Source organism: Sprattus sprattus (genome assembly GCF_963457725.1).
Source record: "Sprattus sprattus genome assembly, chromosome: 7".
NCBI classification, from domain to species: domain Eukaryota; kingdom Metazoa; phylum Chordata; class Actinopteri; order Clupeiformes; family Clupeidae; genus Sprattus; species Sprattus sprattus.
The window spans coordinates 22508446-22528618 of record NC_137926.1 but is presented as its reverse complement, the minus strand read 5'-3'; the positions used below and the strand labels follow the sequence as shown (position 1 = coordinate 22528618).

At 43.7% G+C, this 20173-nt stretch overlaps 3 protein-coding genes across 3 annotated transcripts in view; 1 reads left to right on the top strand and 2 right to left on the bottom strand.

Moving 5' to 3' along the window:
- The window catches only part of cfdp1 (craniofacial development protein 1), a gene marked incomplete at its 5' end in the record, with an annotated part of 30463 nt that extends 26163 nt beyond the window's left edge, over window positions 1-4300 (bottom strand). Inside the window, 4 exons of the mRNA XM_080841607.1 lie at window positions 427-551; window positions 3104-3329; window positions 3681-3810; window positions 4231-4300. Of these exons, the coding sequence (XP_080697733.1) occupies window positions 427-551; window positions 3104-3329; window positions 3681-3810; window positions 4231-4300 (551 nt within the window). The remainder of the gene's footprint in view (window positions 1-426; window positions 552-3103; window positions 3330-3680; window positions 3811-4230) is intronic.
- A 598-nt stretch (window positions 4301-4898) lies between these two features.
- Window positions 4899-7734, top strand: tmem170a (transmembrane protein 170A; the record flags this gene model as incomplete). Its single annotated transcript, XM_080842854.1, has 3 exons — window positions 4899-5094; window positions 6549-6719; window positions 7604-7734. Exons 1-3 carry the CDS (start codon window positions 4980-4982, stop codon window positions 7732-7734), a joined length of 417 nt encoding a protein of 138 aa, XP_080698980.1. The 5' UTR covers window positions 4899-4979.
- A 3638-nt stretch (window positions 7735-11372) lies between these two features.
- The window catches only part of carmil2 (capping protein regulator and myosin 1 linker 2), a gene marked incomplete at both ends in the record, with an annotated part of 44712 nt that continues 35911 nt past the window's right edge, over window positions 11373-20173 (bottom strand). The window contains 7 exons of the mRNA XM_080841751.1: window positions 11373-11605; window positions 14759-14863; window positions 15226-15339; window positions 16642-16989; window positions 17725-17796; window positions 18994-19030; window positions 19535-19642. Coding sequence (XP_080697877.1) covers window positions 11373-11605; window positions 14759-14863; window positions 15226-15339; window positions 16642-16989; window positions 17725-17796; window positions 18994-19030; window positions 19535-19642 — 1017 coding nt within the window. The remainder of the gene's footprint in view (window positions 11606-14758; window positions 14864-15225; window positions 15340-16641; window positions 16990-17724; window positions 17797-18993; window positions 19031-19534; window positions 19643-20173) is intronic.

Sequence of the window (20173 nt, the reverse complement as noted above, 5' to 3'; positions counted from 1 at the left end):
AACCTAGCAATAACGTTCATCCAATATCATCCCCCCCTTTCCTCCACCATCTCTTCCATTCACCCTCCACCTCCTTCTCTCTTTTCCATTTCCTGCTCTGCTTATCACCTTTTCATGCAGACAAAGTCCCCCTCAACTCCAACACACAGCACACCAGTGGGGTCTGTTTTAAGGATGCCAACACACTGGGCACATGGCAGAGCACAACACCAAATAGAGGCTGTGATTGCCTACAAAGACACTTTCCCAGCCCCATGTTGAGTGTGTGACAAACACCAGCAGAGAGGCAGAGGGGGTCTCACAGTTGAGCACAGGGAATGCCATTGAGCGAAAGGGCACTATTGCCATTTAGCAAAAGAGCAATACTGCCATCTGGTGGCCAGGCGAAGGCATCGCAACTAAATAGTGCAGGTTTTGCCCACTTACCGCACCTCCTCTCCAGCAAAGTCGAACACTTTGGTGATTGTGATTTTAGAGGGAGCCTTTTCTTTGGGTGCCTCCTGTTTAGTTTCGGAAAGGCCTTCCTTGTCTGTACTGTCTGTAGCTGCAAGCTGTGAGTTTTAGGGGTGCAACAGTACATATTTAATTTCACACATTTTAAACTACATATTCAAACTCACTCACTATCAAGTGTGTGTGCCTTGAAATCATTTCCATTAATAAGTATTGTTTTAATAAACATTTCTTCATAATTCCATAGACACACTACAATGCAAAAACCTAAAAAAAAAATCTTAAAGCCTGTGGAATTTTGTGTTAGGAATGTGTTATTGAATTGTGATTCATGTACTTTCAATCAAACAAGCACTAAATGCTCATTGTTTCAAAGTCTATCATGCCCATCCCTACTGCATACAACTTTTAAATAGCTAGTAGCACTCGCACCACAACTACATAACATGACGTAACATTCAATAAACTGTGGTTTATATATGGTGCAGTTAATATTCAGGAAAATATGGTATGATATCTGCTTGATCCAGCTGATGCGTGAAGATCTTTGCCTCTGCTAAGACAAACATGTCAGACACGGTTTCATGTGTGTGGCCCAGGAACTGAACCAGATCAGTTGTAGTATCACTTAGTGATGCTATAACCAACAGACAGTACGTTGGGATTATCATGCAGGCAAAACTGAAAAGCACAGCCAAACAACCTAAGAAATGATGTGGCATGGATAGAAATATAACCTCGTCCACAAGAGATAAACTTCTTTGCAATGCAAATTGCTGACATATTTTTATGAGCCAGTTGACCTGACAAAAGACTACATCTAAATTAATTCTTCCAGAGACAACATAGATCCATCTACAGCTATATGCAAAGGTTTTGGCACCCCGGATAATTATCATTATTTCAGATTATAATCTGCTGGTCTTTCAAAGCAGCAATTTCATTAGGGCATAATTTACACCTTGGTAGAGCTTCCCTTTCTTGAAATAACATTATGTAGATGCTTCTTATAGCAAATGATAAGTCCCTGAATTCTGGCTGCAGGTATTTTGGAACCATTCCTCCTTACAAAATGTCTCCAGTTGAGTCAGGTTTGATGACTGCCAAGCGTGGACAGCTCGCTTCAGATCATTTTATACATTTTCGATGACATTCAAGCCTGGGATAGAACATTGTATCTGTGCCTATGCATGCTTTGGATCGTTGTCCTGCTGAAACAACCAACCCCAGCGTAACTTCAACTTCCTGACTGAGTCTTGAACAGTGTTCCCAAGAATCTGCTGATACTGGGTGGAATCCCTGCAACCCTCAACTTTGACAAGTTCCCAGTACATGCTAGCCACACAGCCCCATAGCATGACGGACCCTCAACCAAATTTTACAGTTGGCATCCAGTTATTTTTCCGTGAATCAAATACCTTTCTTAGTTTCATCTGTCCACAGCACTTTATTCCAAAATGATTATGGCCTTTGCTTACCTCAAGCGACTCTGCTTGTGGTGAGTACGCAAAAAAGGCTTTTTATGAATTACCCTTCCATTGGGCTGTCCTTGTGCAAAGTGTGCTGGACTGTGGAACGGTGTACAATGACACCATGAGCAGCCAGATGTTTTTGGAGCTCTTTAGACGTGATCTGTGGTTTGTCTGTGACTATTTTAACCATTCTTCTTCTTTGCCTTTCATATATTTGTCATGGCCTACCACATTTTTACTTCAAAAGCTTTCCATTTTCTTACTACATTTCTGACTGTGGAGATAGACACCTCAAACCTTTCTAATAACTTTTTATATCCCTCTCTTAAAGCCCCATTATGCAACAATTATACTTCAGGATTAGGGTTAGGATAAGCAGTTTAACCTTAAAATAACAGCTTAAAAAAAATTGGGCCGCTACAATGACTTTTAATATGGAGAATCGCCTCCGTGCCATTGCCATACAAGGGTCCATAGGCATATAACTGCGTTCTGTAGTTTTGCCTGCCGCAGCCCGCCGACCTGACTTGTTTACTTTCTGCCGATCTAGTAAGTAGCTTATCTGCCGTCTTGCTTTGTCTTGTGTTGCACTTGCTTGATGTTTGACTGTGTAAGGACAGTCGTTGAGTAACTAGTTTGTCATAATGTCAGTCAGCACATTTCAAGAGATTTCGTTAGTTTTAGCTGCTAGCATGCCGTTGGTGAACAGCTATTGATCCGTTGTGCTGCTTTAATTCATTTTGCCAAATCATCTTAGTTTGAAGGTCATAAGAGGGTTATTTGGAGGTTCCTATGTTGCAACTTTGGGGATTGAAGGAAAAGCACACCTAGCAATAAGCAATGTTAAAATAGCTTTTTCATGATTTGTTGCAGCTTTATTTGCAGTTTAAGGTTCGATCAGCTAAACACTTAAAGGGGGGTCCACATTTTTGCACAGCCTATTTTGCACATTCGATTTTATTTCATACATCTCAATACTGCTACCTTAAACATTTTTGTCTGTAAAACGTCCCATCATCCAGCTATCTCTAGAAAATGAATGACATTTTGCAATGATGTTTTTCTTATAAAGAGAGCAAATTATCATGCAACAGCAGAGGGGTGCCCAAACTTTTGCATACAATTGTATGTCATAGAATAGATATAAAGGATACATTGTTGAATGCTACACAAGTTACCTTCTGAGATGTACTGGTTGAGGTGGGTGTGGTGTCGGTTTTAGGTCGCTGGCCAACATCACTCAGGAAGCTTGCCCAGAGGTCATCTGCCTTCTTCTGCTTCTTCTCTTCCTTGGGTTCAGGCTCTGCTAAAGACTCCTCTTCTGCCTTCTTCTCATTTTCCTCCTGTTCCTTTGCCTCCTCTTCCTCTTCTCCTTCGAGCTTCAGTCCGACTTTCTTCCTTTTCCTTTGTGTATAGAGGAGAAAGATCACTATTTTTCACAACTATATCTGTAGCTGTTCATTAAGTAGGCAACCACCCCCACCATGAAACTGTGAAAACTAAAAACAGATTATCAAAAAGTATATAGAAATAGCCAGAATAAAGGCATGTCCAAGAAAATGTCTACACCTACAGGACCAAAATAGAATTTCAAAGTATTCTACTAAGGCCAAACCCATTCATATTATTTCAGTACAACACAGGGAAATATGACTGATCGGTTGAAAAACACCACACTTTTAAACAACCTATGCATAAAATGAACGACCTTTACTTGACAGTGTACAGTCAGAGAGCTTAAGAGCCAGTGTTTACCTTGCTATGATATCTTTGCCCTTCTTTTTCTTCTTTTTCATGCCCTCACTTTGCGGCTCACCTTGGCCATCCCCATCCAAGCCATCCTCTGGCACACACTCATTCATATCGTCTTCACTCAAATTGTCATCTGCCAATCAGAGCAGAGCAATAAAGGAACAAGGAAAAAAAGTTAACAACAACGAGAATAACACTTTACATGTATCCTAAGGACAAGAGCCTGAAATAGTTTATGGCCAAGGAGTGCTTACCAGTACATGTTAACTATGCATTCATCCATACAAACACAAAACCATACTATTCAAGTTGAATGCAGGAAGATATAATGGGAGCAAATATAGGGTAGTTAAGACAGAGTTTGTCTCAAATTAATTAGTTCATTTTGGCATTTGGTTTGTCGTTTGTCGAGTTTGTTTGAGTTCCAAATTTGAGATACCGCTGCAAAATCCCAGATTCATCAAGCCTATGAATGGTTAGCACAGGGTACGCTAACTAGCTAGCTATCTCGCTGGGTAGATGAAACAACCTAAACGTGTCACTCTAGTCTTACCAGATGGAACATAGTCGTCATCTTCATTTGAAGAGTAGTCGTCAGAATCATAGTCTGAGTAGTTCATCATTTTAAGGGTCTGCAACCTAGTAAAACAAAAAAGCTAGATACCAAACACCAGGAGATTCTCTTATAGTTAGACGGTGCAGGAATAAAAGCTTTTAAAAGCTGAAGCTACAGACACTGTACAGCGAGAGATAATTTAACAACTATAATTATATCGAAATATTGTTCTTGTTTTTCCTACTATACGTAACGTTCGTCTTTGTGAAATAATGTAATATGCGCTACTTGAACATCTGAATAACACACCACCATCATGTGTATCGCGTTCTGCTGTACGGCAAGTCCAAAGGTACAAAATTCAGTGAGCGATGACCCCGCCCATAAACTTTATAATACAGACTTATTTATCACAGAATAAATCTAGCCACATGTTTTGACACTTGTAATGTGTACTGAAGCCTGTTTTTTCTTCAGAGGGAATTAAATCCTGTGAATGTTGCACTAGATGGAATTATGTCTAATCTCTTGTGAGTCGTGCTCACACGGCCACTTGGACGACGTGACGTCAAAGCTCAAGTTTGTGTTTATGAAGTATTGCTAGCTAGCGAGCTTGTGTTGGCTAATTGCTACATGGGAGTAACGTTAAGCCTGGCTGTCAAACATCAAGCATACATCGATTTTCTCATGGTGTTACTTGGATTCTCGAGTTTTCCCTCATGCTTGTCGTGTCCTGTCGATAAGAGATGCAGAGTGGGCATAACGATATAGGGTTTGTGCAGCAAATTCTCAGTTTGAATTTGGTTCCAAGAAAACATGGCCCCAATTGCGCCAACGATACATCGCTGTGCGACTTTTCAGGTGAGTAGCTAGTTAGCTTACTGTTAGCTAACCTGCCTCGCTAGCCGACGGTTTTTTATCAAATCTGGTCTTTAATTTCAGTGTTAGATGCACTAGGGATTGGTGTTTGTTGTTTATTGTAGGTGTATAAACAGTTGGCTATCCTCTGTGATGGTATTTTTTGTTAGCAAGCTATGTAGCTAGCTAGCTAGCCAGCCAACAAACATCTCGTAGCTAGATATTTGACTTGTGGAGACATGTCATTTTAGTTGGCTACCTATCGATGGTAACGGGGCTAAACTATTCCTGAGAGAATGAGGATTGGTAATATTGCATGGTCTTTTATGATCGATTGAATGTATTGTGCTGTTGCATGACTTCCAAGCTGCCTTATGTATTGTTGTTAACGCGTTGGCTATACCGGCTATAACTCAAAAGTTTAATCAACGCAAAGACCATCTTAGTCGGCAAGCTAACGCTAGTAAATTACAGCAGAGTCGTCACAGCCAATGCAAACAACAACAGACAGGTTCCCGGAAGTGTGGTTTTAGCTATTCACCTGTATTGTTTGTAAACTAAAGTAGTACCAGTATATGTCGTGACACCTTGGATGTAAAAAATATCATATTCAGTAGCATGTTGTCATTGTTATTGCCACCATTTTATTAGTAGCCTACTTTTTGGAGAGGTATAACGAGATATTAATGTTCAGATAAGAGAGAGAAAGGGGTAGCGAGATGCCGTGTTAGTGGGATGTTTGCATAATCGTCCTCTGCAATCATTTTAAACTCCTGGATTATTTGGGGTCACAAAGGTTCAGGTTGGCATTAATAAGTATTAGCTGGATGTTATCGACACAATGCTTTAAGTCCTATACACACGATGCTAATATATTTAGACTAAGATTAATAGTTTTATGTGTTAAAGCACCATCCATATTTGTTTAACTTTTTGTTAGTCATTCATTTGATTTGGTGCAGGCCATGCACACAGATGGTGCTGCACAGGGTAAATAATTCATGAGGCAGTCACCAGATCAGTGTGACATCAACATATCCCCTGTCTGACCTTAGCTGTAAGGTTGCTGTAGAATTGACAATGCAATGTTTCTTTGCCAGTGTGTTGCAAAATTGCAGATTATGTGCTTTGTTGTTTGAACACGGTGACACAAATCCCTTAGTAGGGTTTATGAACTGCAGTCTAGCTCTACTATGCCCCAATGTCAATAACAGTTTGCTGGAATTGTAGGTTATGTTACAGTGTGTTGAAATTAGTTTGGCCTATATCCTCTCCTTTTTATTCTCTCTCACCTTCCCTTCACATTCATTTATCCTCTCTTATATTCCCCACGCTTCATTCTTCCTGTCCTCTTTCCCTCATCACCTTTGTTCTTTAATTTCTCTGTCCCCTTTTTCTCACTCCTTGGGTTTCTCTCTCTCATGTTCCATGCCTTCCTTTCTTTCTTCCTTTGACAGAGATGTGGTATGGCGTGTTCCTGTGGACCGCCGTCTCCTCGCTGATGTTCCACCTGCCCGCGGCCCTGCTGGCACTCTTCACACTACGGCAGCACAAGATGGCGCGCTTCATGCCCATTGCCATCGTGCTCATGGGCGTCTTGGGCCCGCTGACCGGCGGTGTCCTCACCAGTAAGTTGCTCACATGTCCCATCTTATTGGCTTGACCTTTGTCCTTCATGGTGTGGTCTTCATCTCCTTATAAGTGAATGCAGTTATTCAAAGTGTATCGGTGTCTTAGACATAATAGTTCAGCAGACTGCTGGAGATCTCAAGTAGTATATGCGCTTCATATTTTCAAGAGATGTAAGGTTATGTTTTTTTTGTTTTAATATATAATGGCAACTGTAGCCAGCTAGTAAGATGCATGCTCTATAAAGCAGTTATTTTTCAGATCAGCCAGTTGCAGGGAATGCTTCTCATCTTATTTGGTTTAGATCTTCCTGCATTTCATGTGAGACACTGCAGGGGGCCTTTTTTTCTAGACAGGCTTGGTCATCCTTGTCCTGATGTTAAGTGAGGCATTTCAGTCTCCAGATAGCATACATTGAACTGGGATTTTCAAATGGATGGCTAGTCCACATTAAGCTTTTATTTCAAGCCAGGAGTGGGCTCATGAAATATTTACTCCCTTATATGACCAGTGTAGTTCACAGCAAAGGCAACTGGAGCTTTAGCCATAAACACTAAATTCACTTATGCAGTGTGCTTAGAGCATGGGCGTGTTAGGCCGGCCTTTCTGCAAGTATTCATACATACATAAATACTTTAGGTCTTGCACAATGGATTTTTTGTGTATCCTTTTTGTGAAGTAATGTTTATTTGAGCCAGCTGTACTGTTGACTCCCTGTTCATTTCATCTAAACGGATGTGGTTTCAGGTGGCTAGTCTTGCAAGACTGAACACATGGTGGTCATCTGGCCACTACATATTTTTATTAGAGATGATGTTCTGCTGTCCATCACCTCTGAGAGAGAGCAGGGTTGAAGGTTGTTTGTCTGTGTGTGCCCCCACAGGTGCGGCGATAGCTGGGGTGTACAAGGCTGCCGGGAAGAGGATGATCTCTCTGGAGGCGCTGGTGTTTGGCGTGGGCCAGTCCTTCTGCGTGGTCATCATCTCTTTCCTCAGAGTCCTGGCTTCGCTGTAGCACGAGGCTCCGGCACGCATGAGGTGCCACCACATGGGACGTACAGAAATTAAGAAAAGAAAGAAAGAAAGAATGAGAGACGATATGCAATCAGTGTTCACTCACAAAGAGGACAACTTATGCAAGACTCAGCTGTACCCCCTGCAGAGGCCTTATATCCCCCAGGTGAAGAGCTGACAAATTTTAGTTTCTTTGACAATGTCGTTTCTTCTGTAAAATGACATGGTGTGTTTTTTTTTGTTTTTTCTTCAAGGGTTGTCTTTAGGAAGGTGGGTAGACGGGTAGGGATTGCTGTCGTTATTAAACTAAACTAACGCAATATGGAGAGGAGGGGAGCAATCAGGGGCAGGCCACTGGTGTGGATTGAGATGTCCTGCACACAATCCACTTTGTTTGAAATTAGAACATTCCAGACTCGAGAGATGGGGCAGATGTTCTGAAGCCTTTTAATTTGAGTGGCACTCAACGAGAGCATCTCTGTGTTATTATAACTGAATCCTTGTCCTTCCCTGAGTAGTTTTGTATTGAAAAAGGTGTATCGTACAGAATGTATACTATGATCCAGCAGCTGTGTGATATAACGGTAACGGACCGATTGAGTTCATGATACTGGAGTTCAGCGTTGATTTCATTCCAACTCTAAGCCTTTCTCCTAATCTTGTATGTGCACTGTCGGCCATGTTGGAGCCAGACAAATGTGTGTGAAATGAACTGTACATACTAAAACCCATTCCAGCTTTCTAATGAGGGGGGGGGGGGGGGGGGGGCAAGGTGTGTTTGTATGTGCGCTCAGACGGAAACTCTCTTTAGAGCCAAAAGAACTCGGTCTTGCTCAGTCTATCTCAGTCTTGTCTTGGAAATGAATAAGAAACACTACACATAATATCATAGCTCTTGTTGTGAGGGTGCAGGCAGTACAGCTATTTATTTCCCGAGTCAGGAACCATTCATATTTAATCTTAAGACTTTTAGAAACCCTTTTAGGATTTCTGTAGTCTCAGGTTTTTAGATTGTGTTCTTTGAAAGGCAACTTGGCCTTTCTTTCCTTTGCTTTTTACCTGACTTAATTGGGCCTTTTTTATTTGGTACAGCATCTCATAATCGATCATAATGTTGTCTCAATGTTTGCTATGCTCAAAAAAACACACTTGTGCTGACCTCACTCCATAAGCCTACATGAATGTGAATCAGATTTCTTTAATCCCGTAGTTACTAAGCTTTCTTAAACCTTTACCAAAGAGATCTTAACGTATTGTACAGATCATTTTACTTCTCAGATTGATTCTTTGCTGTCTTTTTTTTTTGTGTCTGTGTGGGAGAGGAACATTGCTGCAGTAGATGCTTGGGTAACAATGCTGATCATGCTTGATTGAACTGATAGCTAAACACAGCCTAGGGCTGCACCCAACTTCCTGGGAATACTCCAGAGTGTGGATCATCCCCCCCTCATTTCAGATGAATGAGATGTTAAAATCATATTCACATATTTGCAACAGGTTAAGTGAAGGGAGACTTTGGTTTCTTTTTCAAGTAATATGTTCATTACCCAAAATTCCCCTTTGAGTTAAGGAACAGCTTGGTCAGCTCGGCTAGGTTGTGAGACATTCTATATTCGCTTGAACTCCCTCTTGAAAGGGGTTAATCACAATTTTTCTCAATCTCCTTAAACAGGCCTCAGGAAGCTATTTTTGTGTGGATATTTTCAAAAGGAACAGGGGGTGTTTGTTGTTGGTAACCTCTCCTGAATGAAGCCTTTCAGTAGGTAAGCGGACTAAAACTGAAACAGTGGCCATGAAGATTCTGGCAAGCAGTAAAACTCACTGAAAGCAATGCATTGCTAAACTGGGCCTATGGTCTCTTAATTCCAGAAATATATTTATTTTTCTAAAGGTATTTTATCATCCCTTATAAAAATCGTTGAAAGGCTTAACAGTACTGTTGAACATTTTTGTTTTATTGTTTTGGGAATCGTCATGTTTGGAGAGGAACATGATTTTACTGTTATTTAACATGATGTGGGTGTTTTTTCTTCTTTGTTTCTTTTCTAGGTAAGGTTGATTTTATTACTGTAAATTAAGTGCCAATTGTTAATATTTTCATGTAATAAAATGTTTCAGATTATATGTTATGTCTTTGCTTCTTTCTTATGATAATTCAAATCAATGATTGATGTGCATTTGCATTTCATTAAGCTGTTTTTTAAAACCAGAATTTACCTCAGCATTAAGCAGCCAGTAACGCTGGGTGTGCCACACCCTCAGCAGGAAGACAACAGGGTGTGTGTGTGTGTGTGTGTGTGTGTGTGTGTGTGTGTGTGTGTGTGTGTTGTGTTGAGTTGATGGGAGAGTGAACACATACTTCCTCTGAATAGTACACAGGAGTGCGTGGGGGGAGGCTAGTTTTCGGCAGGCTCGTTTTGCCGGATGGACCTTCCTTTAGTCGATGCTTTAATCTGCCTTCTGTTCACTCTCCATCTTCCATCACTTTCCACATCAATTCTCTCTCTCTCTCACACACACACACACCATGCAAACGCACACAGATGGCACTCCTACTCCTGAGCAGCTCCTGCCAGCCAACTGTGCAGCGCCGCGGCTCCCTGCCTAAGCAGGGGGAGCGACGTGCCGTTGCCAGGGAAGAGCTACACTCGGCCACAAAGCAGGAGCGAGTGGGCAGCAGGCAGTCTACATCCCACGTGCCCATGCCACATCATCCACATACCCTCTGGCCTGGTGGCATTTTCGGTGGTGGCCACATTCCTTTATCGCCACATTCACAGTGCTCTTCTCACCCATCCTCCCAACACACACACACACACACACACACAAGCACAGTAGCTCCAGTGCTGTGTACCCTTCCTTGTGAAGACTCTTTGAGAGGAGACCGGCGTTCTGATTATATTTGATTCAGCACGGCTAAGCAGGCAGCTGCTTTGTAAGCACGATCCCTAAAACAGGTGAAGTGTGTGGGTGGGTGTGTGTGTGTGTGTGTGAATTGCACTGATTGGTCAGTATCTTTGAACAAGCCACCCTGTCTGCAATTGTCTGCAATCATGCACTGTGCCCTCCCAGTGCTCTCCCATTGTGTGGCAGTTATTTTCAGCATTTGGAGAGACACCTCATTCGCAAGTCGCTCTCCTCTCCTCTTCTCTCCTCTCCTCTCCTCTGCTTTCCATGTGAGTGTTGCGGCTGCGAGAGTGAACACACAACAGCATGATGCTTCTGAGTGAGTGTACACACACACACACACAGAGAAAGAGGGAGCTGGTGAGCCCTTTGAAAACTGAGCCAGTAATATTTCTCTATCCCCCTCTCCAGGCAGTAACTGCAGTAATTTGTAATGTTGTGGGACTGACAGATGCTGGGATAATGGCATTTTAAAAAGAAACAAATAGCATGTGTATGATGATCAGGGCAGGCATTCAAGAACTATAATGAAGACAGAAGTCCCCTTTTGACACAACTGAATTCACTTTTTAATAAGTATTAACAAGTATAGGTATTGATTTGTTCTCTTTTTTTTTTTTTAAACCTTTCTTTTCTTGTTTTGTTCGTTTTTTCATAATTCATTCTTTTGTACATAATCTGACGTGCAAGGCAAAGGTAGACATGATAGAAAATAGATTTTGCACAGGGGGCTCAGTCCATGTTTGTCTTGGGTAAGGGGGGTTCAGTTCTTTGGTCTGATGGTTCTCCCTGCGCTGGTATGTGCTGCTCTGAGACTGTCTCCCCCCCTTCCCCGTCCACGGTGGTCTCTCCCTGGACTTCCTGGCTGGTCCCTGCTGGGAGGGGCCCCCTCTGGCCATCGGAGGGCGCTGTGTAGTCGGTCCCATCTGCCTGGCCACTGCCTTCCTCAGTCTTCACTCCTTTACCTGCAGGTTCCCATGAAAAAGGTCAAGTCAATAGAGAACCATTATAGATCATAAGATCATGTACCTTGTAGCTGGTGTCTCATAGATATTTTTATCAGCTTCTTGCTCACCAAGTACAGCAAAACATGGTGTGGCCAGTTTGAGGTTTAAAGATGGCCAATCCAAAAAAAAACTGTTCAGTTTTAAACATCTAAGGTTTATACAATGTCCATGTTCATAAATCATATCAGTGTTTACTGTATTAGGAGGAGCTAAATAGCTTTGTTTTATTGATATATATATGAAATACAAAAAGGTCTCTGCTACATTGCTGCTCTTCACAAAAACAAATCCAATTTATTCCTCAATTGGTGTTCTGTCAGAGTGTGTGTGTAACAAAGGTCTCAGACTGAAATATCAATTGAGTAATTAATTGGTGTGACTTTACAAAGACCAATGTTGCATTAGCCCTATTTCACCGATTTTGAGAAAATGAACTGCTCGCACTTGTAGCTACATTGAAATCAATGTATGCAGGCACGAAGTAATTGTATAATTGTTATAACGTTATTCAGGTGCCTATTCACTTCAAGTATCTGTCCAAATCTACCACTCCGTCTATAGAGAACACTACACTTTAATGTCTGCCTCTATTGCATGAAAGAGGCCAGTATTGACCTGTGCACATTAAGAGAAGCATGGAGATGAATCATTGCTTTTAATCAGTCTGTCACATTAATTGTGCCATCGGGGATATGGGTCTGAAAGTGCCTCCATGCCCCATCTCCTGCTTCACTGGGAAATCATTATCCTGCTCCAAGCTTATAATTGAGCGCATTTGTCTAAATCACGCTGGTGGTAACACGATGCCTCCATCAGTCTGGTCTAACAAGTGCAGCAGAGGTAATGTGATATGAGACGTTCCCAGGTACACGCCTTGTCATCGTCCATCGACTGAGTTACGGGACTCTCGTGGACACACTACTGCGCCACAGCAAACAGAGGTTCTACACATAGCAGAGACTTTGGAATGACGTGGCCCTGATCTATTGGACCCATGTCTGATCTAGGCCGGGCCTGGGCTGAACTGGTTCTAGGGGCGTCTGCTTGGGTGGTGGATGAGCCGGATCCAGGGACGGACTGGCCATCGGGCATACCGGGCGTTTGCCCGCTGGGCCGGGGTGCATATGGGCCGATGGTCCCGAATTTTTTTTTTTTTTTTTTTTTCCCATATAATGGTCTGACCGGCTGGCCCACGAAATTAGTTCATCAGCGGCCCTACTGACACTGGGCTGGCCCAATCACATCCCCTGGGCTGACCCAACACAAACCCCTTTCGATTTGGACCTGCCTACATTGCATTAGGACGGTAAACAGCGTGGCCCATGGCCTTGACATGCTTGACACGCGCACGCTAGTCTGCGGCCCATTGGCCGTCTTCTTGAGTGACTAGGGTCTCGTCCAATCATAACCTTTAGCTAAACTTTGCCATCAGTTCCCGTGGATGACAGTGCTGGTGGCTACAGCCAGGGAGATACGATACAACGACCTACGGTAAGCTTACTGATCATGAATTAAAACGTCTCTAAAATATGTTTGACTTAGAACCTATGTTCTATGGCCAAGTTCGTTTGCATAGCTAAATACAAGACAAGTCTGTAGCTGTTGCTAGCCCTCAGCCTACTGTACTCTGAAACAGCCAGCCGTTAGCCTACACTCTATGTTGTGTGTTTGAGTGGTGCGCGGTGCCATGTCAATTGTTCCGAAACCCCAGTATTCCCAAACCCTGGTATTCCGAAAATATGCCAATTTGTCCAGATACCGAATTATGATAGCCCGTTATACGCTCCAGTTTTCCCGTCCCCCCCGAAGTTCAGGGGCGTAGTTCAAACGTTAATGCCACCTCATCAAGCGCGTGTCCTACAGGAGGAAATAGACTCCCTTCTAGAAAAGGGAGCAATACAGCCTGTCCTCTCGGAGACGAGAACAGGGGGTTCTTCAGTCGCTATTTTCATGGAAAATATCGACCGATCTTATACCTCCGTATTCTGAACAAAGCTTTAAAGTGTATGATGTGTATTGCATTTAGATTAATTAAGACCACCACCTTAACACACAAACTCTTGTTGAACTCATACAGTAGTAGGTTCAGTGACGTGCGGTGAGACAGCTGTCTTCTGGAGCTTCTGCGAGCCCGTGAATCAATGTTTCGTTGGAATCATGATGTAACGTTGTTGTAGCGGGAATACAGCAATGCTATTTGTATTTTCTAATTGGCAGGTCATATGTATGATTCTAGACTTCGCTAAGCACTGAAGCGACTGAAACGGTGAATTTTGATCACATTCAGCGAAGTTAACAGGTAAAACGGGAGAAAAATAGGGCGTCTTTAGGCCGTCCTGTCTAAAAGTAGGGCGTCCCGTTTCTTCTTATTTTTTAGTAGACTATAGGGCAGACGCCCTGCTAGCTATAAGCCTGGTTGGTGTAGACATTCGAGATTAAAAAGGTGTGTTATCGAATTTAGTGGGCCGGTCTGGTTCAAAATGCCCGGGCCGATTTTTTGTCCCAGTCCGCCCCTGGCCGGATCTGTGGTGAGTGGTGGATGAGCCGCAGAGGCGATGATGAGCTTAGAGCCTTGGTGGTATAAGAGGCATCCAGTAAACGCCAGCAGCATTACCCCATCAATACCCCTGATCCTTTGAACATTTTTAATAAGGGAATTCACATTGAGCTCAGCACATTTGGAACACAAAGGGGATCTGGTATGAAAATGTATGAACTCTGTGTTTCCCTTGGCACTATACCTACTGGCGCTGCACATTTTTCACTCCGTCGTTCTCTTTCTCTCATATTCTCTCGTTTCTACCTCCTTCGGTCCTCTTTGTTGTCCCTCTTTCCTTCACTCCTCCTCTATTTCCTATCCAACCTTAATAGACACTGGGAATCCCCTGGCGCGTGCACGCAGGCACACACAGGCACACACACGCGCACACAACAAACACACACACAAACACACACACACACACACACACACACACACACACACACACACACACACACACACACACACACACACACACACACACACACACACACACACACACACAAACACAAACACACACACACACACACACACACACACACACACATTGCCCCTCCCCTTCTTCTACTTACCCTCCTCTCCCTCAGGAAGGTCTTCAGAGCAAGGTGGCAGCTCTCCTAGGGTGGCACGTTTACGCACCGGTGACCTCTGCAGCCGTGGCAACGCCGCCTTCAGCTCTAAGGAGCATAGAGACAAGGGAGTTGAGTTAAAGGGTTGTCATTAGGCCAGAGGACATGCCTCTGATAGACCTGCTCATCTCAACATGCTTGTGTTTAAAGGTGCTTCACCAAGGGGGAGAACATACAGTATGAGTGAAATGAGCGGATAAGTGGAGGACAATCTCCCAGTCTACTTTTACTTGCTGAACCTGGACCCACCCAGTCCTGCATAATATCACACACAGGAGATGGATACACATTCTGAGAAAAACACTATTATGGGTTGATGTCACATCCTGATTCTGGACAAAGACATGACATAAGGTGATGCCGTGTCCTGAGTGCGAGGTGATATTGTTTCTTTGTGCCGGTGTGCTCACCCTCGGGGTCCAGCAGGGCGGCGTGCTGCTGGAGGAGGAACGAGTCCTCGTGGACAGACACGGCGCGGCGCTGGGGCGAGGGCTTCATGCGGGGGCGTGGTTTCGGGAGGGTCTCTGGGAGAGACGAGAGACAGAGAACACTTCCTCAAACTGACACACGAGACGGGACAAATTACTTTCAAGCCACAGATCAACTGTCTGACAGGTTACACATCATGCACTCTAACCACAACAGCCACAACTGCCAGGAGTATTATCAAAAACAACCTATATGGTTTGATTAGTGGTACAGGGCAGGAGCAGTTATCAGTTAATCAGTCTTAGTCAATGTCAGGTGAAACCCTCTGAAATAAGAACTGAGGAGTCAGAAGACAACAGACACCCATTGATGCAGTTTTGGCTTACAGCTCTTTCAGACAATATGCAGGTGTGGGTTTTTACGGACACTCCCTGCGCCATAGTTTATCTAAGCCTAAACGCTGCGGCTAACTGCATGCTGCCCCTGCATTAGGTGATTGATGATGGTGCTGTTCAATTTAGCTAATAAACTTTGGGCGAATGCGGTATCTTAGAGCTAAGTGCTCTCAGAGTGCAGAGGGATCGCTAAAATGCAAAAAATACTGAATGAATAGACGGTTATTGGAGGCAGTTGAGGGCTGTCATGATTACATGCTCATCCTTCTGTTTCGTATGACATTACAGGATTGGTCACGGTGAAGAGAATAAGAGGATGTGGGCTAGGCGAGGACAGGGACAAAAAGAGAGAGAGGGAAATGAGAGGGATTGTGAATGAGAAAATGTTCATGCAGAAGGAGATGAATATAATCTATTTTTCTTTTCTTCAGAGTCCTAATTATAGAAACTGATATCACATTAGCATACAGAAACCCTGGTGAGTGTGTGTGCATACAGAGAGGAAAGTGACTGATACAGTACCGGTATTTATACTTCTCTCCCATCCGTGTGCAATGTTATGCCAAATATTTGTGCTAATAGCATATGTAAGCCTAGATGCGCCTTTACAGTACTTGAAGTAAGTGCTTCAACCTTGTTAGACATTGTCATAGATATACTAAATGTATGTATGGCAAACGTAGAATTCAGAGGACTACTCTAGACTCTAGTCTAGGTCTGTTGAGTGCCAGAGTAGAATCATAATGTCTTTGGATGTTCAGATCACAAAAAATTGCAGAACTACCCTATGCTGTATGTTTGTGGGGCAGTACTGCCCAACACTATACAGGGAATGTAGGATCATTCAGAGTGAGTGTGAATCTGTGGGACTACTGCAGCCAGATGTATTTGAACTATAATGTGATGCTGTGAAGGAAGCTGGTGAATTTAAGACTTAGTGGCAGTGTCTTGGCCTTGGTGGCACCACCAGTAGAAGAAGACAAGCTGTTAGGGAGCACCTACCCTCAGTGACTGATTGTGCTCTCTCTGATCGCTCCCTGGCGTCTGTGCTGATGCCCCTACGTGGTGAGGGGGCCGGGGGGGCCTCTCTTCGCGGGGAGAGGGTCGGGGGCTCCTTCTGCTGGGGATGGGGGGTCGCACCATGCTCCTGCTCTGGCTCTCCAGGCTGTCCCTCCACAGAGGGACTGGGCTGCTTGGGGGCCACTGGAGAGACCCTGGGGGCCGAAGAAGCCTCGGAGGGCAAGGGGAGCACTGGTTTGAGGGCGGGTTTGGGGGGCAGGGGGCCAATGGGGCGATCGGGGAGGGCCGGCTTCTCAGCTGTCACACTTGGTCGCACAGGTCGCCTGGTGTCTAGGAGGAGACAAGGCAGGTGTCACTGAGACACAGTCAACGGGAGAACAGTTTACAGAGTAACGTTACTCACACGGTCCTTACTGCTGTACAATTCATACAGGGTTTTGGACAAAACACAGGAATGTATATTATGTATAATGCAGCTTGCTTAAAAACCTATAATCTGTGTTGTCCTATTGAGTAAGACAACATACTGTAAGACTGTACACATGGAGCGAATATACTAAGTATGTTTATGGTTCTTTGGTTTATTTGCAAAGTTTAAAGTTTTTTTTTAACCTCACCTCAACTGCTACTCAAAACAGTATTTGATTATTAATTCAGACTTTCAGTGCATGATGAATAAATTATTTTATTACGTCACTTTTTCACACAAGCTGTTAAAATGACAAACTGATCCAGCATCCTTTGCAAAGGTTCATTCTATAGAATTCAAAGGGATGGAGACTTATTACAACGGATACTAGAATGTGCACAAATGCACCTAATGGCCATCATTTATTTAACGGCCATGAAATTATTAATATCAAACCCATATAACGCATCTGTGCCCCCATAGATAAATTTACGCCCTATTCCAGGTTGTACACAGAACATGGCATTGTTTCAAATTCCATGGTTGATACTCTTATACCATTATCAGCACAATACTGCCAGCTTCACACAATGTCTAGACATTAGGCCATAATTGGCAGCAGGGCCAATGAGGCACAGAATGGGTGAGTGGGTTACCTGATGAGGTGGACATGGTGCGCGGCTTCATAAAGGTGGGCGGAGGTTCAGGTTTACTGTCCAGGATCGCTCCTAATGAAAGTGAAATATAGTCACTTAGAAGACCAGTGGATGCAGTCGCTTACCCAAACACACACACACACACACACACACACACACACACACACACACACACACACACACACACACACACACACACACACACACACACACACACACACACACATACATACACAGACATTCCAAAGCACACACATTAAGACACAAAAACTTCATAAGGTTGAGTAAGCCCGGCTAGAGTTGATCTTTAACCTGGCAGTGAAAATCGAGTGGTCAGTGTTCTCTCTAAGCCAGTGCTGGTGCTTTAAAACACTGATTCAATTTAGCTTTTTAAAAGCTAAGTCAGTGCATTCTTGTACAACACATCTCTGACATTCAGAAAGAAAGCAACAGCTTCGGTGACACTGTTCAGGTGTGATTAATGTCTGACACAAATGATGAATAGCCAGTCTCATATCTGCATCGTTAACTCATATTCTCCCCCTCCACTGGCTGAGTGGGAATAGTGGGGGAGCTGGCAGGCTGCCTGCAGTAGAAGCACAGCACTGAGTCACAAGTTTTACTGCAGAGAAAATAAATGAGATTGCAAAGAGCACAGATGTCTCGGAGGTAGGAAACTACCAATGCAGCAGAATCTCCCATTACCCAGGCTGTACTAGCTAAGGTGACGCTTGAACAGGAGCTTCAAGAGTTTGAGTGTGTGTGTGTGTGTGTGTGTGTGTGTGTGTGTGTGTGTGTGTGTGTGTGTGTACACGCATGTATGTGGGTGATGAATTTGTTCCATCATAGCAGATCTGACAGTGACTTGTCCCTGATGTTTTAATAGTAAATGAGGCTATGAAATCAGTACTTATCGTTGAAGTGGGCAGCTAAATTATTTTGTATATGGACACAAGCTACTTTTCAGAATGATCAAAATATCAACCACTGTAGAACTAGAGAGAGAGAGAGAGAGAGAGAGAGAGAGAGAGCGAGAGAGAGAGAGCGAGAGAGAGAGAGAGAGAGAGAATGTGTGTGTGTGTGTGTGCGCGAGAGAAAGGGAGAGAGAAAGAGAGAGAGAGAGAGAGAGAGAGAGCGAGAGAGAGAGAGAGAGAGAGAAGGTGTGTGTGTGTGTGTGTGTGTGTGTGTGTGTGTGTGTGTGTGTGTGTGTGTGTGTGTGTGCGTGCGTGTGTGTGTGGTGTCTCAGGTGCACATAGAGCAGGGGCTCACCTTCTGAGTTAGCTTTCTTCAGCTCCTCATCCTTGCTCTGTAAGAGGATAAAAGAGATTCAATTGAATTGTCTGCTGGCAAATAATCCCTGCCCTCACCCATGTTAAGCTCTGTTTAACCAAATTGTGATAAAGTGATAACATTGATATCTTGGCATAACTGAAATATACTCTAATTTTTCATTATAACTGTTACCACTTGGTTATCATACGGCACCATAGCCACAGTGTGCCTACACTGAGTGTGCTTTCATACTTATCATGAAACGCAAGCTTCACTCTAGCCCATCCAAACAGAGTATTCTGGTGTACTTGACTTGTTCTCATTCTAATGATAGAGCAACACAATAGGCCTGGTGCTGCTGATGCTGAGGTACCTATGGTGATGAAAACACCAAAGTGAATCTCTGGTCGTACTGTACAAATACTGTAAACACAGACACACCACGTTCACAGTCACAGTCACATTCACACACCCACACACACACACACACACACACACACACACACACACACACACACACACACACACACACACAAACCTGGTTGCTTTTGGAGGACTCGGGGGGAGGCGTCTTGGTGACGCCCATGCGGTGGAGCATGACGTGGAGACGCTGCTCAAAACTGGACGAGCTCTCTGATGCGTGTTTCTGAAGAGGAGAACAGGGTTCAGGAGAGGAGAGGAGAGGAGAGGAGGAAAGAGAGATGATGACAGAATGACAGACGGGGCAGAGGAGGATAGAGAGTAGGAAGAGAAGAGGAGGGAGAGAAGAGGAGGAGAGGGCAGTGAATGAGACAAGCTGGACTCCTTATTTTCTCTTTTTTTCCCCCCTCTGTGTCTGTGAAGCTGGCCTTGAAGGCGGAGCTGTTTCTTGGTAATACGCAGTGGAGGAACATGAAACACCATCGTCTCCTGGTGACTGAACCGTCCATCTCAAAACTCATGCTCTGCTTCCTGGAGATGCACTCATTTTCTATTTATTTCATTTCAGTATATATCATTTATTAGCTAGTTAGTTATGCCCTTTTATAAAACCCCTTAAATGAGCTACATTTTGAGGCCTACTTGGGTTGTATTACACCAGACTTTTCTCTCAGACATTACAAGTGTCATTTAAATCAAACTGTAGGATTCAAGAGGCCGTTCTTACTTATGGGAACCACCTACAAAATGTGCGGGT